This window comes from Barbus barbus (genome assembly GCF_936440315.1).
Source record: "Barbus barbus genome assembly, chromosome: 2".
Taxonomy (NCBI): Eukaryota; Metazoa; Chordata; class Actinopteri; order Cypriniformes; family Cyprinidae; genus Barbus; species Barbus barbus.
Genome location: NC_136730.1, coordinates 43829105 through 43850774, shown reverse-complemented (window position 1 = coordinate 43850774; position 21670 = coordinate 43829105). Strand labels below are relative to the sequence as shown.

At 36.4% G+C, this 21670-nt stretch overlaps 2 protein-coding genes across 3 annotated transcripts; one reads left to right on the top strand and one right to left on the bottom strand.

Moving 5' to 3' along the window:
- Positions 1 to 370: 370 nt before the first annotated feature.
- On the bottom strand, positions 371 to 10750 carry LOC306877881 (toll-interacting protein). Of its 2 annotated transcripts, XM_079429897.1 has the most exons (7): positions 10705 to 10750; positions 10553 to 10625; positions 8672 to 8821; positions 7079 to 7261; positions 4757 to 4909; positions 4339 to 4429; positions 371 to 963 (listed from the first exon to the last, which is right to left on the bottom strand). In XM_079429897.1, the coding sequence occupies exons 2-7, from the start codon at positions 10583 to 10585 to the stop codon at positions 743 to 745; spliced, it is 831 nt and encodes a 276-aa protein (XP_079286023.1). In that variant the 5' UTR covers positions 10586 to 10625; positions 10705 to 10750; the 3' UTR covers positions 371 to 742. The 2 variants fall into 2 exon arrangements, with proteins under 2 accessions (XP_079286023.1, XP_079286022.1); XM_079429896.1 differs by having other exon boundaries at positions 10553 to 10747.
- A 401-nt stretch (positions 10751 to 11151) lies between these two features.
- Positions 11152 to 14639, top strand: slc35c1 (solute carrier family 35 member C1). Its single transcript, XM_079429884.1, has 2 exons — positions 11152 to 11784; positions 13877 to 14639. Exons 1-2 carry the CDS (start codon positions 11274 to 11276, stop codon positions 14449 to 14451), a joined length of 1086 nt encoding a protein of 361 aa, XP_079286010.1. The 5' UTR covers positions 11152 to 11273; the 3' UTR covers positions 14452 to 14639.
- Positions 14640 to 21670: the final 7031 nt, after the last annotated feature.

The following is a 21670-nucleotide window of genomic DNA, read 5'->3' as shown; positions in this document are numbered from 1 at the left end:
TATGCATTTAGCTGACACTTTTATCCAAAGTGAAGAAACAACAACAATTCATCACAGAGCCAACAACAGTCACAGTGTGCAATGCCAGGTTTATTAGCAACCTAGATTAACAAACAAGCTAGAGCAGAGGAGAAAAGCAAAGAAAAAGATTTTGTTTTGCTCTAAATGCCATTTACTCCAAAACACTACTTTTAATCACAAGGTCTTGCAAGTGTTCTGCGCAATAACAGGCAATGTGCATCATATATATATATATGCCAATATCATGGGCCACTATTAGGCATTTTACACTTAACAGATATTCTGTGCTTGTAATGGTCAAAGTGGTTTGTGCACAAACAAGCTATTAAAATAATGACATTAAATCTGATATACTCTGATATCTCTTTAATAATCTTCAAAATAAATTATATTCATGTACATTTATGTAACTAAATTCATACAGATAAAAGCATAATATCAAACATCTTTAAGACATGGGATCACTACAATACAGATATGGTATACTGCCCTCAGCGGACTTATGACAAAGTATTCCTTTGCAAAAATCATCCTACATTCTCTGTAACGTTCCAGAAACATTCATTCTGAATACTGATTTAAAGACAATTAAAAGTTTGTTAGATTTACTTGCTACTGTTAAGGGTTGATAGACGTCAGTGTGCATATTTACAGGGTCTTTTTGGTATAAAGTTTTACATTGTTGGTACAATTAAGCGCTAGCTGAGTGGCAGTTCTGAAGTTAAAGCTCCTCGGCCATCTGTAGCAAGGAGTTAATGGCAGCATCCTTGTTGCCCTGTTGGGCCTCCAAAACGGTGCGGATCACCTCCTTGTCCAAGTTGGGAAACATGTCCTGAAGGGCTTTAAGGTCTTCTTCAGTGCAGGGGGCGCTCTGTGACGTGACAGCAGGCACTGCTGGCATTCCCATGGGCACCACACCTTGGTTATACATACCAGGGACACCTAAATGCACATTTGGACAAAAGTGTACGTTTTGTGTTTTGTTTTTATCATTGAAGGCAGTATTTAACTGTGCACAGTCAACCATTTTACAGTCTTACTCTTCCAAATAGGCGTGCGTTTCCCAAAAGCATCGTTAGCTAACTATGGTGGTTAGTTCCATTGAACGCTACTGGTACCGACGGAACTTGCAACCATAGCTGTTTTTGAGAAACGCACCCCAGAACAGGCTTGCTTACTCATTTTAACCCTGCAAATCTGACATAAAAAATAATGACAAGAAAATCTGTTTTTTTATTATTATTATTTTTGAAAGTTCATTGACTCTTTAGACACAAAGGTGTTTTTGTTGGTGTTTTTTTTTTTTATTCAGGGGCTGAAACGGAGCAAAAAAAAAAAAAAAAAAAGCAATTTGGTGCAGATGCTGATATTTAAACTACAAACTATCAAAATGTATCTTACTGTTTTGGCAATGTAAATCAATGAGGTCTTTGTAACAGTATAGCAGACTACTTACATAAAATGATATATCAGTTGTCTCTCTCTATATCTCCAATAATATGTCTTAGTAAGATGATATATATATATATATAAAAAGCTGTAGGACAGGAAGTGCTAAATAAACATATCACTGCATCTAAACCAACAACATGTTTATTAGATCCTGTACCCACTAAATTACTGAAAGAGTTGCAGCCTGTAGCAGAAGAACTGCTTCTCAATATTATTAACTCGTCGTTATCTCTAGGTCATGTCCCAAAACCGTTCAAGCTGGTGGTTATCAAGTCTCTTGTTAAAAAAAAAACACAACTAGATCCTAGTGAGCTGGCAAATTACAGACCAATTTCAAATCTTCCGTTTAGGTCTAAAATTTTTGAAAAAGTTGTCTGCTCAATTATGCTCCTTCCTTCAAAAAAAATTATATCCATGCAGAATTTCAGTCAGGTTTCAGGCCCCATCATAGTACAGAAACTGCACGTTAAAATTAAAAATGACTTGCTTCTTCCATCAGACCAAGGCTGCATCTCATTGCTAGTTTTACTTGATCTTGGTACTGCGTTTGACACTATAGACCATGACGTACTCATAGATCGATTACAAAACTATACGGGTATTCAAGGGCAGGCTTTAAGATGGTTTAGATCAGGGGTGCCTAACCAGTCGATCGCGAGAGTAAATTGCCCTCTGGTTTGCCCTTTCTCTCTCGTCACCGTTCCCACGTCTTAAATTTTAACCTTTATAGACATAACATTTCTTGAGTAAAGAAAACGCTGTACTTATTTTAAAAAAAAAAGTTCTTTATTTAACTTACAAGATCACAGATTACGTTCCGCACTGTGCTGTAGTGTGTGCTGGAGCTGGGAGGAGCTATGAGCTGTGAGGTTTTGCTTGACCGTTTAATGGAGTAACGAGATTTAACACAAGCTCTTTTAATGGTCCCACTAAGGTAGAGAAGTAACTTTGTCACTAGAATTAGACTATGTTTTATTATATATGGATTATTAGTGGATACTTTTCTGTTTGTTTTGTGCATAATTAATATGTAAGTACGCCGAGTAGCGACTGGCTTTCTGTTTGGACTGGTAGATCTCGGCACACTGACAAATTTAAAAGTAGATCTTTGTTCAAAAAATGTTGGGCACCACTGGTTTAGATCCTACCTGTCCGATCGCGATCACTTGGTCTATTGAAAAGGGGAACCATCTCAGTTAACGCCAGTAAAGTATGGAGTCCCACAGGGATCTATCCTAGGCCCTCTGCTATTTTCAATATATATGTTGCACCTTTACGGGATTAGTTTCCATTATTATGCTGATGATACACAATTGCATATTTCAACAAGACCAGATGAAACTTCTAAATTATCTAAGGTAACAGAGTATGTTAAAAATGTAAAAGATTGGATGTCTTTTGAAAACCATATTTCCCATACAAAAACCGCATTCTTCCATATGAGAAACATCGCCAAGCTGCAGGACGTTACCTCTTTCTGATGCAGAAAAGCTAGTTCATGCATTCATGACCTCAAGACTGGACTATTGTAATGCACTGCGGGGTGGTTGTCCTTCAATAAACAAGCTACAGATAGTTCAAAATACAGCTGCTAGAGTCCTTACCAGGTCCAGAAAATATGATCATATTACCCCAATTTTACAGTCTCTGCACTGGCTGCCTATTAAGTTTTGTATCAGTTACAAAACATTATTACTTAATTATAAGGCCCTTAACGGTTTAACTCCTTGTGTACCTAACTAGACTTCTATCACGCTACAATCCATCACACTCCCAAAGATCGCACAACTCTGGACTCTTGGTGGTTCATAGGACAGCAAAGTCCACTAAAGGAGGTAAAGCATTTTCGCATTTAGGTCCCAAAATCTAGAATAGCCTTCCTGGTAACTTCCAGGGTTCAGACACACTCTCTCTGTTTAAATCTAGAACAAAGACATATCTTTAGCCAAGCTTTCACATAATGAATCTCATAACCTTGTAGTTCAGCTATATCTAATCAAATGCACATTATCATTCTTTTGCTTGGTTTGAACAGCAGCTATGCTAATTTTGTCTCTATTTGTTTCCGTTTCTGCCATGGGATTGGCATCCCGTGGTAACTAGCAATTACACAAGCTTCAGTCTGGATCCAGCCCCTAAGAAGATCTGAGATAACTGAAGACCTGAGAAGAGATGCCAACCCTCAGAGGATCTCAGATGATGCCAACACTGAACCAACATACAAAACTTCCAAATTTTCCTATAAGTTTGAACACAACATATAATCATTGCTGTTAACAGTGTTCACCGTCTGTTTGATTACATGTCATTAACTAACTGGATGATTTCACTGTACATTTCTACCAAATGGACATTACCTTGACAATGCAATATAATTACGACTGAGAGATAAACAAATAAACTTTCCTCACATTTTAACATGATTTTTCCAAAAAATGATGTCTGGATAATCAAGTAAACTTGAGCTGCTGCAGTCCGGTAAGTATTCATTTCGAAATATTACTAATATCAAAGTTATTCTTATGTTTACTTTGAAAATATCAGTAAAGATTTCACAGCAAAAAGACATGTGAAGCACAAGCTAAGGGTGGATGTTTGTACAATTACACTAAAAGGCCTTTTATTACTTGCTAAAAAGTCCATCAGATGCATGGACATTGTGCAAATTGACAGCAAATTGTGTGAAAAAGGGATTTCAGCAAAATTTTGATCATGTTGATCATTTAAAGGCGTTAGAAATTTGTGTACCAAATATGATACAGTAGGGTTAAACATGATGAAGGGCCCTAAAACTGCATTTATGAATACTTTCTGAAAATAAAGCAGTGGCTGATCGATGGCTTCATCCCTAGTTAGGTCACAAACCTGCTATGGGCACATATCCAATGCCCTGTTGATAAACTGTAGGCATCAAAACCACAGGCTGTGACTGCATCATCATTCCCGCTGGTATTGACTTTGACAAAAAATAAAAAGGAGAGAAAAAATATATACATTTGAGCAAAAGTTGACATGCTCTTTTTTGAAAGAGTTACTGTTCTTATACTTTATATCAGTTTACAGTGCATATACTTTCTGAATTTTCATGCATGTTCTGACCAGGCCATTTGTAACAGGCAACAAGTAATTTGCCTGTCCACATTGAAAGCAAAAGCAGAACACACCACAACATATGCATACCCATCACAATTTCAAAGTTACAAGATCCAACAGCATTTCTCTTGTCAAGACATGCCATAACACTCAGTTCATGCACAGGAGTATTTTGTGAGTGAGGACTTACAGCAAAGGACATGACAAGATTAATCATGCCTTCTTTGTCATCACCCTGTCTTCCACTCAAGCTGTACCATTCATCCACGACGGTTCCCTCTCGCAGGTTCTCTGGGATCGTCACGTGTGTCCATGCGATGCGATCATCCATGGAAAACGCCCTCTGTCCGGCAACACAGAACAATCAGCAGTTAAGATCACCTACTGCCAGAAAAGTCACCTTTACATGCAGGATTTCAGGATATCAAAATTCATGATTTAAGATTGTTATTTTGGCAGCTTTTATTAATATTTTGAAAGTGCTTTCATTTTTATATTTTCTGTTTTCATTTTAGTTAAAGTTTTAATAATTAAATTGTGTATTTTGTCAATTGTGCCATTTTTATAAATGTTTTATTTTGTTTCTTCGCCTACGTCCAACATCATCCGCTATAACATCATTCTTTTGTGAATGCGCGTATGACAGTTAGCGGAAGCTAGAGATTAAATACAGATATTTTTCTTATACAAATGCATCGATTCGCTTCAGAAGGCCTTTATTGTACCTTTTGCAGCCGTGTGGAGTATTTTTATGATGGATGGATGCACCTTTTTGTGCTTCAAAATCTCGACCCCCATTCACTGCCATTATAAAGCTTGGAAGAGCCCAGACATTTTTAAATTTAACTCCAATTATATTTGTCTGAAAGAAGAAAGTCACATACACCTAGGATGGCTTGAGGGTAAATCATGGGGTAATTTTTGGGTGAACAATCCCTTTAACTATAGTAACCTTGGCATGCCGTAATGGATTTCTTTCCTTCCATACTATGGAAGTCAATGGCTACCAGAAACTCTTTGGCAATCAACATTCCTCAAAATATTTTCCTTTGTGTTCAACAAAAGAAATAAACTCATACAGTTCTGGAAAAAGTTGAGGGACAGTAAATGATGACAGTATTTATTTTTGGGTGAATTATAGCTTTAATGTAGGGATGCACGATATTAACTGCATACGGAGCACTGTGTTTGCAACTACATGCTCCTTTAAAGGATTACTTACACACACACACACACACACACACACACACACACAAGTATGCAGAGAGACATTTAAGAGGGTTCATTCTCCACATAACTTTAAATTCATGTTGCTGACAAATGTGGTAAGAAATGTTATGTGTATGGACTCTTGTTTTTGTTCCACGTTAGCTTCCTGTCCACTAATTTTTGCCTCTTACAAAAGCCACAAGGCCTTCTAAGAAGACAGTAAAGGCTTATGTCATGCCTGAGCTGTAGTTAGGCTGAAACTTGAAAGTTAAGTTGCACATTATTTAGGTTTTATTATTATTATTATTTTTATTACTATTATTTTGATTTATGTCAAGTTTTAGATTGTACTATGTTTTTTTTAAGTAATTTGAAATTGATTTTTATATATTTGTATTATATTTTGAATGTAATATGGCAATTAAATGCACTAAATGGGTTTAATTTTCACAGTTATTAATATATGCAATTTCAGCAATAAAAATGTAAATTTTTCTAAAAAGGAAACCAATTACTTGTTCATTTAAAGAGACCTGTCTTATTTTCTCTTGTATATTTAGTATTGCTCTAGTAAAGAAAAAGTACTTCTTATCCGATTAATCGATGGAATTTTTCGATTACTAAAATATTCGATAGCTACAGCCCTAACTGTCATTATAAAATAACTTTATTATTGTTTATTTAATTCTAACAAATAAGCTCTTGTTAAAAACTAACCAAAATTAAAAATAATTATATATCGGTATCAGCATCGGCCAAAATTATTGGAAAATTATCGGCATATCAGATATCGGCAAAAATCCAATATCGTGCATCCCTACTTTAATGTGACTATAATATGACTAAAATATCAACGGTTTTCAATGACTGAAATTAATGTTAATTAAATATGACAAAAACAAGGACATGTAACACAAAACTAAGACTACGTAACATGTAACACAAAACTAAGCTATAAAAATAGCTGTAAAATGAATACAATTTATAACCACTTTGAAAAGTAATTAAAATTATTCAAAACTTTCAATTGGTCTCCTCTGTTTTTGAAAATAAATAGAGATTCTGGTATTTTGGTATTACCTTTTATTCCTATCTTTTCCAATATTGATATTCTGTATGATAACTGGGATATCAGTGATATATGACGTCAGTGTTGTCTCATAGTCATGGGGAAAAAAAAGGTTGTCAAACATTTTTCATCTTACTTTTCATAAAGAAAATTGAATATATTAAAAATGAAATATTTTAATTTGGTAAATAATATAACTGTTTTATATGTAATATGAAGTTATTTCAGTCTGACCTCATCAAAGATTTCCAGATAGAAGGAGTCGACCCCAGGTGGGACAGTGCACTGGATGACTTTGTTCCAGCGAGGGTTCTTTGCTCCATTGTGGGCAGTAGGAGTCTCATAGACTGCAAAGCCAAGTCGAACCCTGCAGTAAGGGTCCATGCGTGTCATCCCATAGTTCTTTGCAAGCTTCGCCTGTGAAAATAACAATTTAATTGGCCTTGTAAATTACAGGCCTTTGCATCACCTTTTAAATATCCAGTATACTTATTACACACTTAAAGTCACAGATGCACAAATACAACAACTGCAATGAGCCATTTATATAGAAACACAATGTTAAGCCGAAATGTTGTTTTGTTGCAACCACAGAAAGATGTCAGTGATGGAAATAACTTATCTAACATTGTTATCATTATCATACTTACCATATTATTACACTAATACCTGCCCACACTGCCAAAACCACTTCCAAGTGGTTTGCTGATCATGATTTTATTGTGCTTGATTGGCCAGCCAACATCCCTGACCCGAACCCCATATGGAAACTATGGGATATTTTCAAGAGAAAAACAGTCCATCCAACAATCCAGACGAGCTGAAGGCTCAATAGTGCCTCAGCAGAGCCACAGGCTGATCGCTTGCATGCCATTCCTCACTGATGCTGGAGTTTGTGCTAAAGGAGCCCCGACCAAGTATTGAGTGCATAAATGAACATACTTTAAACAGCTTCAACTTTTCTGTTTTGCAAATCCTTTTTTTGATTGATCTTAGGAAATATTCTAATATTTTGAGATACTGGATTTTTGACTTTCATGAGCTGTAAGCTCTAATCATCAAAATTAAAACAAAAAAAACATTTAAAATGTCTTACTTTACATGTAATGAATCTAAAATATATGAAAGTTTCACTTTTTGAAATAAGTTACAAGAAAAAATGAACTTTTTCACAATATGCAAATTTTTTTAGATGCACCTGTACAGTTAAATGTAATTGATTTCTGTGATCAAAGCTGTATTTTCAGCATTATTACTGCAGTCTTCAGTGTCACATGATCCTTCAGAAATCATTCTAATATGCTGATTTACTGATCAAAGTGTTCAGTTTTTGTTGATTTTGTCTTTGAATAGCAAGACAAAAAAAGCACATTTTGGCTATTTAATCTTTACAATGGTGAAAGAAATTGTCACAATACATGGGGGGGAACCTGAAAAACCGTGTTCGGCTTTGGCCAAGGATTTTCATTTCGGTGCATCCCTATTGTTATTATTCTTTGGAATGTAACAAATTGGGTTTTACAAACTGAAAATACTCCCCTACAGTAGAAATACTTCAGAACTGCAGTGTAAAGGCCCTTGCACACTGAGTCTGAAATTTTCATATGCGTATTTGTCATCCTTTCCTATCAAAATGCTCGCTACAGATGCAAAACGCAGAGAATCTAACCTGGTCCGATTTTTTTTATGATGGACGAAAGTTTCGGAGGCAGTGTGTAAATGTGATTGACACAACGTGAGGCCATATTTATTTTTCAACGTGTGAAAATTTGGAATCAGTGTGCAATGGCCTTAAGTCTGACCATTAAAATAACACTGCATATGTACCTGTACGACAGTGATGCTGAGGCGGCCAGCTGTTCCTAAAGATCCTCCGTACTGCAGCTGTCGGGCCGCCTGGGCGTCTAACTGCACCTGCTGCTGCTGCTGCGTCGGGGTGATTCTCAGGAAATCCTGAGGCAGCTCACCAATGTAGACCTGAACACACAATAACAACAGCTTTTGATTCTGCGCCAAGGTTATTATAGTTTTGAATTTTAAAGTTTGCTATAAAATTCAGTTTAGTTTTATTCATATTTTTGGTAGTTTCATTTTAGTTTTTATTTTGTGAACACATTTTTATATAGTTTAGTTTCCGTTTTAATTAAAATTTAGCAGAATTAACAGATCACTTCCAGAGCGCAGGCCAAAGAAAGACGTAGGCATAATTTAACTGTCTAGCGACAGCGAAAAAGTTGCGCTTAATGTCATATCTAATGATGCATGTTGAGATATTTAATGAGACAATAAATGTAGCCTAATCTGGTTATTTTAGATGTCTTCTCTTATTTAACCATAATGTATTTTGCTCACTTTCACATGAACAGCAGCGCATAAATCATAACTGCGACTAATGAAATTCAATAATAACGGCAACTGCATTTAACAGTAAAGGCTCATATTTGAATATGTTCTTGTATATGAATTATAGACGTGTGTATGATGTGATTTAGCCTATGCACATTTGTTCGAAAGCCTGGCAGAGTGATCACAAGATGCTAAGCAAAAGGTTTGTATTGTTTACAGAAAGGATGCATGTTCTCATCTTTTTTTTTCTGTTAATTATAATGTTGTGCTGCGTGTCTGTTTTTCTTCAAAGCACCAACTTAGAATGCTTAATGTTGGTTTGACATGATGCAACTTTAACCTACAATATATATTTTTCTATGGTATCAGCAAACCTATACTTCTCACAGCAAATGCTTACAAAAAAAAAAAAAAAAAAAGTTGACGGAGCAATTACAATAGAAAATATATCAATGTAAAATAATAAAAAAATTAATTACATTATGCAATTCAGAAAGAGATTTTTGCAAGAACGTTCAATATTCAAATTAAATTGTTTAATAACTGCTTAATATGATAGATTGTATGTGATATTTTAATGAAAACATATCAGTATTAATTATAAAGTACAAAAAGTATGTGTTGGTTATTGCCTATTTATTGCATTATTATTCTTATATCCAAAGATGACAAACACTGTTGAACATGGTACAATTTTATTCAATACACGCCTAATATATATATATATATATATATATATATATATATATATATATATATATATAAAACTACTTTTCTCTTTTACTATACTGATGTTGACTGGAAGTGTGTTATTACGCTATGCGTCAACTTCCCGTTACAAACTGCGTGATAAATCACGAGCCCGATGCACAAAACAACACCATTCACGATATATTACATCTAAATAACTCAAGTAACGTTACCGTCTATCACGGTCATGCACTACGCTACACATGTAACGCTAACGCACTTAGATTTTTTAGATCAAATTTACGACAAGAATAACCTCCGATTGATTTATGAAATAAATCGACTGCTCAGTTACTACATGGATACACACAGGTCTTTAAAATATGGCATTAAATCACATTTGTTAACGTTTAGTTGTCACATTTGGACATTGACGATGTAACGTAACCTTTTGTAAATATCTCGACGTTTCTGCAGCACTTCGAAAATCAAGAGCTGGCATTCGTAACGTTAACGTTACAAACTTATTTGTGTGTTTCTCGTTAGTGTTGAGGAGTAACATCTGTGTGTATATTTTAGTAACGTTAATTCTGTACTGCGCAACTTCCGATGTTTGTTTTTATTGTGAAAATCCTTCTTTTGCTGCTTGAGCAAGCTAGCGTCATCTCTTACCTGTCCTCGTTGTGTGCTAACTGTTGTTGCCATTTCGAGGTTATTAGATGACGGACGACGCCTGTCTTATTTTCTAAATAAGCAAAATGTAATAATAATTACGTCAGAATGTACTGATATATACAACGATATGCATCAGCGAAGCTCACTACCGGAAGTAAGCAACCACCCTCTCAGGCCCCGCCCCTTTCTCGCACTTCAGAATAAAAGTCCACCCTTTTTTAATGGCAACAATTCCTATGAGGAAAGGATGACTAGGAAAATAAATATACAAAATAGATAAGATTATTTTTCATAACCCTGACTTCAGTAAATGTGGTTTGTTGCTGCATCAGATGTGTACAGATTATGTCATTTTTAACGTTGCAAACATTAAATTCTAAATTATGTTATTGCTAGTGTTTAAGTAAGAGAAAGTATGTATGGTTAAGCATCAGAAACGCTCTCTTACTATTTGTTGTTGTTTTTATTCGCTTAACTATTTATTCCCGCGTCAATAAACATTATAATGATAATGATCTGATTGTTTATGGTGAGATTCGATAATGTGCAGGTTTATGATTTTGTTCATGGGTGAGTGTCACTTTAAGAAATCCGACGCGGAACTCTATGATGCTTCACTCATGGCCAGTGCAGAGCACCACAGGCGTCTGGTGAGAAATGTTATTGTTGCTGTTGATATAAAATAACTTAATTGTTCCTCTTCCTGTATTCTTGAACCATGAACAGGTCCCAGCTCAAGCGATCCAGAATATTAAGAATGGCTTTCTCAGGCTCCACTCGGTCGGAAAAAGACGAGTCCTTTATCCTGAGAGCGAGCAGAATCGCTGCGGTTGTCGCTGTTTACTGGTTCATCTCCATTTCCATGGTTTTCCTGAACAACTACCTGTTAGACAGCAAGGAGCTGGACGCGCCTATCTTCATCACATTTTTCCAGTGTGTTGTTAGCGTTGGGCTGTGTTGGCTCATGCACTTTCTCTCTAAATTATGTCCTGGATTCGTGGATTTCCCGTCTTTGAAATTTGATTTCAGGGTGTCCAGAGAGATCTTGCCGTTGACCGTCGTGTTTATCGGCATGATTACATTCAACAACTTGTGCCTAAAATATGTGGGAGTTGCCTTCTATACTGTTGGCCGGTCGCTTACCACCGTGTTTAATGTCGCTCTGTCCTACACGGTTCTCAAGCAAACCACGTCTTTCTACGCGGTGCTGTGCTGCGGAGTCATTCTAGGTGAGTACCAGCCGCTTAAAGAGACAGTTCACCCCAAAATAAAAACTGTCATCTCATGTTGTTCCAAACCTGCACGAGTTTCTATTCTCTGCTGAACACAAAAGACGATATTTTGAAGAATCTTGGTAACCTAGTTGACAGTAGCCATTACCCAGTAGTATGGCAAAATACTATGGAAGTCAATGGCTACAGTCAGCTGGTTTCCAACATTCTTCAAAATATCTTCTTTTGTTTTTAGCAAAAGTTAGAAATTCATACAGGGATGCACGTCATCCTTCTCCACTCCCCATATTTCTTAAATAAATAAGTTTTAGTATGGACAAAAATACTATGGAAGTCAATGGCTACCGTCAGCTGGTTTCCAACATTCTTCAAAATATCTTCTTTTGCATTTAGCAAAAGTTAGAAATTCATACAAGCTGGGTTTCCATCCTAAGTTGCAAATTTAACTTATGGACAAAATTGGAGTATCGCATAAAACATTTGCGAATAAGCACCGTCACTTCCTGACAAACTTTTTGTTTGCATTAACCCTTTTTTGCTCAAGTCAAAAACCACCTCAAGCGAGCGTAAAAACGTTTTTGCGAATCAAGGGATTTCTTTTCGAAATTTGGAGTTTCCTTCACTCATTTCTGATGCGATATTTCAAAATGCGCATAAAAAGAGGGTGATGGAAACATAGCTACCGGGACGCATGTCATCCTTCTTCCCTTCCCATCTTTCTTAAATAAATAATTACAAAATACACTGGCAGAAAAACACTGTGGAGATAAACGGGTAAAATCCATAGCATATGAGAAAAAAATTGTACCTTTTGATGTCAGAATCTGAATGCAAATAATTTTTATAGAATAATGTCATCAAAGACGCCATTTGAATGAATTTCCATTGAATTTGCATGTGCATAAATTAAAATATTATTTGCTAATAATTCAAAATGCCCAAGTAGAATTAGACTTAGTTCTATTTTAATACTTTATTTAAAATAAAAAGAGAAAAGGTCCCCCTAATGTTCAAGGCATGGATACGGTCTTGGTGTGAACGCGAATATAATTATTGTTATAGTTAAAGGATGATAACTATAAAGTGTTAATAATTATTAAATGTCTATGAGAATAGTCATTACAATACATTGCACTGTTATAACACAGTTATAACAATATAATAGTGGGAATCTCTTTCAGAACAAATTTTCTAATGGACGAACAGTAAAAACATTGACAGCCAATCAGAGTTAAATGTGCACCACGTATTTAGTATGAACAATGTTATCGTCCGTTGGTGTGAATGCTAATGTAGTTATAGTTATTTTACAGTACGTTCATCTATGTGTACTTGCAGTGTATGTAAAAGTACTGGGTAATATGTGACCCTGGAGCACAAAAGCAGTCATGAGTAGCACAGGTATATTTATAGCAATAGCCAACAATACATTGTATGGGCCAAAATTATCAGCTTTTTTTTTAAGCCAAAAATCATTTGGATATTAAGTAACGATCATGTTCCCTGAAGGTATTTTGTAAATTCCCTACTGTAAATATGTCAAAACTTAATTTTTGATTAGTAATATGCATTGCCAAGTACTTAATTTGAACAACTTTAAAGGTGATTTTCTCAAAAATTGTATTTTATTGCACCCTCAGATTCCAGATTTTCAAATAGTTGTATCTCAGTCAAATCCTGTCCTATCCTAACATTACACCAATGGAAAGCATATTTATTCAGCTTTCAGATGATATATAAATCTCAATAAAAATCAAAAAGACCCATATTACTGGTTTTGTGGTCCAGGGTCACATATAAGCTTACTAAATGGGTTAAGGAGTATGTTTTAGGGGTAGGTTCAGGGTTAAGGAGGCTATAATGTGCATGCGGAACTGGGCTGTAAAAATAAAGTGCTACTGTTATCTTTATAGTTATAGTGCTTGACGTGAATGGGCCTTAAAGGACAGAAAGCAGCTTTCATACCTAGTTAATGAGAATAGATTTTTTGGTACTGTCACAGCAGCTATGACGATCCCGTTCATCAACACAATGGAGTCTGCTACAAGAGATATGCTCACGATCTGTGCTTCGTTTCTTATGCCTCCAGGTGGATTCTGGCTGGGTGTGGACCAAGAATCTGTGGCAGGTTCCCTTTCTTGGACAGGTGTCATTTTCGGCATAATTGCCAGTCTTTGTGTATCTCTCAATGCCATCTACACAAAAAAAGTGATGCCGGTGGTGGATGGAAATCTCTGGAAGCTCTCTTACTACAACAACCTCAATGCCAGTGTACTTTTTATTCCACTTATTGTCATTTTTGGTGAACTGAAAAGCTTGTTGGCGTTTAACCGACTGACACATTTACATTTTTGGGGGATGATGGTTTTGGGTGGAGTCTTTGGCTTTGCCATCGGTTACGTGACGGGACTTCAGATCAAATTCACCAGTCCATTGACGCACAATGTGTCTGGCACAGCCAAATCATGTGCACAGACTGTGTTGGCGGTCGTCCACTCGGCCGCCAGTAAGAGTAAGCTCTGGTGGACAAGCAATATGATGGTGCTGGTCGGATCCTTCGCCTACACCTGGGTCAAAGGACTCGAGATGAAGAAAGTTGAAGTGCCTTCGGAAACACGGACCACCACAAGCAGTCAGAAAAGTAAAGAGGATTCTGCGGTGTGAAAAGTGGTTTTGCAGTAACTTTGTTGTAGAGACTGTCTGTGCAGCACAGCAAATACATTATATGGGCATTTGAGCATTTGATGTATATACATTTACTTTGTAGTGTAAATGATAATTATTAAAACATGTTTGACAAAACTCTATTTGCTTAATAACACCATATACAGATATAAACATACATTTCTGAGAAAAATGCATTTACCTTTACTAAATTTTATTCTGTGACTTTAGCTACCTCATCACTGCTGGAAAGTAATTGGCTGGTGAAGTGGATTTATTTATTGTAGATTGTAGAGTTACTGGATGTCATGTCAGCAGACTGGGAAGATTTTAAAATGAGTGGTTCATTCATAAATTCGTACGACTTAACCCTTTACGCTATGGAAATACATACAGTAGACAGAATAGAAAAGTCAAATTAAAAAAAGACTCAATTTATTAAATTAAAAGCTCAGAATCCTGCTTTGAAGTGCTCGCAAATTTAAAGCGCTAATAATATGCTAATTAAAAAAATTATAGTTATCTTTATAGTTCTCATTCTTGGTGTGAATTATTGATTTTATCCTTTAGATAATATGAATTAGAAGAATCGGTACATTTGCTTATTAAAATAGTTTCACAGTTAGCATTGTTCATGTGGTCATTAATAACTGGCACTGAAGAGAAAGGAAAAGGCGAGATAAAATCAATAAGAATATAATGACTTTACATATGAACCATGGGCAAGTTGTTCATCGCTAGTGGTGCCTGTTGACATGCAGGTGTTATGATACGCAGGTGTTTTGGATCATTATTAATATCTATCATTAATACTACAATTGATTGTTTCTAATGTCCTCATTTGTAAGTCACTTTGGATAAAAGCGTCTGCTTAATGACTAAATAATAATTATACCTAATGTTGAAGTATAGCTAGTGTCATGGACCAATGTTTAAAAAAATCAGTGACTTGCATTAGCAGAAAATGCATTTCTATTTTGACTTTTGTTTATTTTCTCTCTTTCTCCTGAAATATAGAGTCTGCTGGTAAAACGAACAAAAAAGTTTGGTGCGTCCTTCATTTAAGAATAGTGCGGCCAAATTAGAGTTAACTGTGATTTATTGCTTGTAAAAGCAGCATGTTTTCTTTTGCCTTGAAGGAGCTGAATTTTTCTACGTGTCAGAATTCTACAGGGGAAATTTTACATGAAGATGTTACATGCAACGCTCAATGAAGCTCATTCTTTTCCTCCTTTTTTCTCCGTAGGGTGTGTTGACCTTTCACTCAAATGAACACAAAGTTTACAAAAGTACTGGATTTAAATGGGCAGGGCAGAGAAGATATTATTCCATTTCAAACAATTCCATTATTCCAGTTCACTCTCATCTCATTCGCCGCTGTACATTTACAGCCGATGTATGGTATTCATGGTGACCACTTCTTTAAAATCCAAAACCTCTTAAATTATACCTTATTGAAATATATATATGCAGTGGTGTGAAAAAGTGTTGGCCCCTGATTTTTTATTTTTTTGCATGTTTGTCACACTTTAATGTTTCAGATCAAACAAATTTAAATATTAATCAAAGATAACACAAGTAAACACAACATGCAGTTTTTGAATGAAGTTTTTTATTATGAAGGGAAAACAAAATCCAAACCCACATGGCCCTGTGTGAAAAAGTGCTTGTCCCCTAAACCTAATAACTGGTTGGGCCACCCTTAGCAGCAACATCTGCAATCAAGCGTTTGCGATAACTTGCAATGAGTCTGTTACAGCGCTGTGGAGGAATTATGGCCCACTCATCTTGACAGAATTGTTGTAATTCAGCCACATTGGAGGGTTTTCGAGCATGAACCGCCTTTTTAAGGTCATGCCACAGCATCTCAATAGGATTCAGGTCAGGACTTTGACTAGGCCACTCCAAAGTCTTCATTTTGTTGTTCTTCAGCCATTCAGAGGTGGATTTGCTGGTGTGTTTTGGATCATTGTCCTGCTGCAGAACCCAAGTTCGCTTCAGCTTGAGGACACGAACAGATGGCCGGACATTGTCCTTCGGGATTTTTTGGTAGACCGCTGAATTCATGGTTCCATTTATCACAGCAAGTCTTCAGGTCCTGAAGCAGCAAAACAGCCCCAGACCATCACACTACCACCACCATATTTTACTGTTGGTATGATGTTCTTTTTCTCAAATGCTGTTACTTTTACTCCAGATGTAATGGGACACACACCTTCCAAAAAGTTAAACTTTTGTCTCGTCAGTCCACAGAGTATTTTCCCAAAAGTCTTGGGGATCATCAAGATGTTTTCTGGCAAAACTGAGACAAGCCTTTATGTTCTTTTTGCTCAGCAGCGGTTTTCGTCTTGGAACTCTGCCATGCAGGCCATTTTTTCCCAGTCTCTTTCTTATGGTGGAGTCATGAACACTGACCTTAACTGAGGCAAGTGAGGCCTGCAGTTCTTTAGATGTTGTTGTGGGGTCTTTTGTGACCTCTTGGATGAGTCGTCGCTGCGCTCTTGGGGTAATTTTGGTCAGCCGGCCACTCCTGGGAAGGTTCACCACTGTTCCATGTTTTCTCCATTTGTGGATAATGGCTCTCACTGTGGTTCACTGGAGTCCCAAAGCTTTAGAAATGGCTTTATAACCTTTTCCAGACTGATATATCTCAATTACTTTCTTTCTCATTTGTTCCTGACTATCTCAACATGCTGTGTAGCTTTTGAGGATCTTTTGGTCTACTTCCCTTTGTCAGGCAGGTCCTATTTAAGTAATTTCTTAATTGCGAACAGGTGTGGCAGTAATCAGACCTGGGTGTGGCTAGAGAAACTGATGCGGAGTAACAAGATTGTGTTTCAGGCTGAAATACAAAGAGACAGAACAAGATTAACCTGTTTATGGTGTTATAGACAGGAGTTTTTGAGTTTGTTGGGCTTGTGTTCTTTTGCCTCAGGCATCTGCATGCAGCTTGAGTGGAAATGCATTGTTTCTGATCCTGTTATAGGGTACTGGAACTCAAATTCCAGCTAATGTGTGCTGATATAGAGTATTACGATGATATATATGCTGTCACATGGGGAAATACTTTCATTGCCTAACCAAACTGATATGCAATCCATGATTCCTAGTTTAATATTTATCTAATGCAGGGGTCACCAAGTTCGGTCCTGGAGGGCTCCAACCCTAATCAAACACACCTGAAGCAGCTAATCAAGGTCTTACTAAATATATTTGAAACTTCCAGGCAGTTGTGTTGAGGCAAGTTGGAGCTATACTCTGCAGGACACCGGCCCTCCAGGACCAAGTTTGATGACCCCTGATCTAATGTGTACTGCAGGAGCATCTGAACCTATTTCTCAGGGGCCATTTTCCAGCAGAGTTTAATGTCAGCCCTTAATTAAACACCTTAACCAGTTAATCAAGATCTTTAGGATCACTAGAAATTTGGAGCTAAAGTGACCCGAAACCACGGATCCTTAAAGCTGGAATGGCCTTTGATGCTTCTTTCAGACAGACCATGGTAAAATTTGAATTTAAATAAAATATTTCCTGTTTATTATCCATTTAACATTATACCATTTAAAAAGTACATGCAAATAATAAAATGTGAAACAATATAATAAATACATACCCATAAAAATGTATTGTACAATACAGAAGGCTGAGGTAGTGCTAACACCAGAGTAAGTTCCTGTTCCAGTTTGCAGTTTCACATTTTAAATGTTAAATACATTTTAAAATTAAAGGACATTTCTTACATAATAAAAAACAACAACAACAACAATCAAATCAATAGCTATAATATCAGTAACTATTATTATTTAGGTTTAATTTATTTTATGCCAGTATTTTTAATTGAAACTTTTTTTTTTAATTATTTAGTTTACATTTTTCATCTTAATATCTGTTTTTAACTTATATTTCATCTTTATTTCAATTAACAAAAAATGCTTTAAAAAGTTTTAGTTAGCACAGTGATAACCATTTCTTAAAACCAAGTAGGCATATACTATATATATATATATATATATATATATATATATATATACAATGTTGCTTGAAAGTTTGTGAACCCTTTAGAATTTTTTATATTTCTGCATAAAATACGACCCAAAACATCATCAGATTTTCATATAAGTCCTGAAAGTAGACAAAGAGAACCGAATCAACAAGTGAGAGAAAAATATTTTCTTTGTCATTTATTTATTGAGAAAAATGATCCAGTGTTACATATCTGTGCGTTGCAAAAGTATGTGAATCTTTGCTTTCAGTATCTGGTGTGACCCCCTTTTGCTGCAGTAACCGAAGGTAAAGTTTCTTCTGATCAGTCACGCACAATAACATGCACAATAACATTTTTCTCCTCAAGAAACACCAGCAGTTCAAGCGTTGTCATTTTGGGTTTCGGCCAAGTTGGAAAATATTGCATCTCCACAATCAGTTCTTCCGCATCTAAGTCTGATTTATCTCCAAAGGTCAAGGTGGGGGTCAGTTCTTTAGCTTGCTTCACAAGCTCATCAGCTGGGAGATCAGGGAAGTTTGTGAGAACACTAAACTTGCTAGCAATGTCACCCATCATTTCTGTTCTCTCTCTTAGAGATGAAATGCACACATCAACAACTGCATTGAAAAAAGAAACTTCCATTCTCTTCAGTGCATCACTAAGCTGCTCATCCGGAGCCTCTTAGGAAAACAGCCAGAGAGAGAAAGGGGCGGAGTTTGGGAATGGTCCTTCCTGAGATGGAACAAAAGCAGTTTTAGAGAGTTGATGGATGTGGTGTTCAAAAGAGAGGTGGGGGTCAAATTTAATTCCTAGGTTGGTAACAGAGGAAGAGAGGGCAAGGATCTGGCCACAAAAGGAGATGCTGGTGACAGAGGAGGGATTTGAGCTGATGTGGAGTGCCAATGACAATGGCTTCGGTTTTATTGCTGTTAAGCTGTAAAAAGTTGTTGGTCATCCTCGTCTTTATCTCCTCCGGGTAGGCTGTGAGCTTGATGATGATATAGTCTACATACCTCTGCTTTGGGCCCGTTTTTCTTCCTCCTCCTTCCTTCGTTTTCGGAAAGCCGATCCCGATGGCTTGGGTGTTCTTTTCATCATAAAAGATTATATATGATCATTTATAGCCTACAACCGCCAAAGGGGGGAACTTTTACCCCATCATTTAAAGCGCCACTCCCGGTTGCTGAGCAACGCGCGTGAGTTTGACAGCTGTCAGAGTGATTTTTTAGGATTGTATAATCTAGTAAAAGAAATGGACAAATACAAGCAGTGTGTGGACAATGCACAGTAAAAGTGTACAGCGTGTGCGCAGCTTTCATAATATGATACATACATTTAATTAACTTTTTTTTTTTTTTTAATTCTGCAATTTTGCGCCCCGTCCAGCAGATGGCGCCCCAGGCGGCAAAGCCGGCCCTGCATGTAGGAGTTTTAGCCCATTCCTTAATGCAGAACCACATAAACTCTGTGATGTTGGTGAGTTTCCTCCTATGAACTGCTTGCTTCAGCTCCTTCCTCAACATTTTAATTGGATTATGGTCTGGACTTTGACTCGGCCATTCCAAAACATTAACTTTGTTCTTCTTTAACCATTCTTTTGTAAAACCACTTGTGTGCTTGGGGTTGTTGTCATGCTGCATTACCCACGTTCTCTTGAGACTCTGTTCTTAAACAGATATCCTAACGTTTTCCTTTAGAACTTGCTGGTATAATTCAGAATTCATTGTTCCATCAATGATGGCAGACTGATGCAGCAAAACAGGCCCAAGCCATGATATTACCACCACCATGTTTCACAGATGGGATAAGATTCTTAAGCTGGAATGCAGTGTGTTCTTTTCTTCGAACATTATAGCTTCTCATTTAAACCAATAAGTTCTATTTTAGTTTCATCCATCCATTAAACCTTTCTTAATTTTTCAATTAAGCAATTTTCTTTTTGGAGAACAGTGGCTTTCTTCTTGCAGCTCTGCCATGCACACCATGGTTGCTCAATGTTCTCCAGATGCTGGGCTCATGAACATTAGCCAATGTGAGAAAGCCCTTTAGTTGCTTAGAAGTTACCCTGGGAACTTTTGCAACCTCACAGACTATTACACATTCTGCTTTGGAGTGATCTTTGTTGGTTGACCACTTCTCGGGAAGGTAACAGTGGTCTTGAATTTCTTGCATTTACACAATCTGTCTGACTGTAGATTTGTGGAGTCTAAACTCTTTAGAGATGGCTTTGTAACCTCTTCCAGTCTGATGAGCAACATCAACTCTTTTTCTGAGCTCCCCAGAGATCTCTTTTATTCGTGCCATGATTCACCTCCACAAACATGATCAGACTTCGATAGATCCCTGTTCTTTGAATAAAACAGGTCTGACATATATGACCCTGGACCACAAAACCAGTCATAAGAGTAAATTTTTTGAAAATTGAGATTTATACATCATCTGAAAGCTGAATAAATAAGTTTTCCCTTGATGTATGGTTTGTAACATCAATATTCGGACGATATACAACTATTTGAAAATCTGGAATCTGAGGGTGCTAAAAAAATCTAAATATTGTGAAAATCGCCTTTAAAGTTGTCCAAATGAAGTTCTTAGCAATGCATAATGTTTTTATCTTAATTGCATGATTTGCTCCTTATTTAAAAAAAAAAAAGAAAGTACTTCTACTTTTATAATCTACTTGAGAACAATTTAAAGTTGTACTTTTTACATTTACTCAAGTATTATTTTGGCCAGATACTTTTAATTTTAAGTATCTGTACTTTCTCTTGAGTAAAATCTGAGTAATTTGTACACCTCTGCATTAGTGCCACCCTCAGGAAGAATTTCAGGTTTATATATTTAAATAGATTAAACTAAATTAAATTAAACAGAGATAAAATATTCAGTAACTGAATAATGAATAACTCATAATTAAGTAATTTAACAAACAGCAAAGTTTTTTTTTTTTTTTACAGGGAGAGCTTATGATTAACAGCCTTTTTTTTTTTGCAAAAAACTCATGCAGACGCACCTTTTGGCAGAGATCTGGTGTCCTTGTATAATTTACTTCTGAGTTGGAGCTACCAAATTTAGCAGTAATTGAAATTAGGCTGTGGAATTTTAGTTCCTAACATGCTTAGAGCTGGATCAGGAGAGTAAATGTTATTTTTTTGAGTAAAGGGAAATACCGGTTCATGTTTAATGTACAGTTATGTTTGACATTTAAAAGAGTTTCTGCAATGCTGAAGAGTT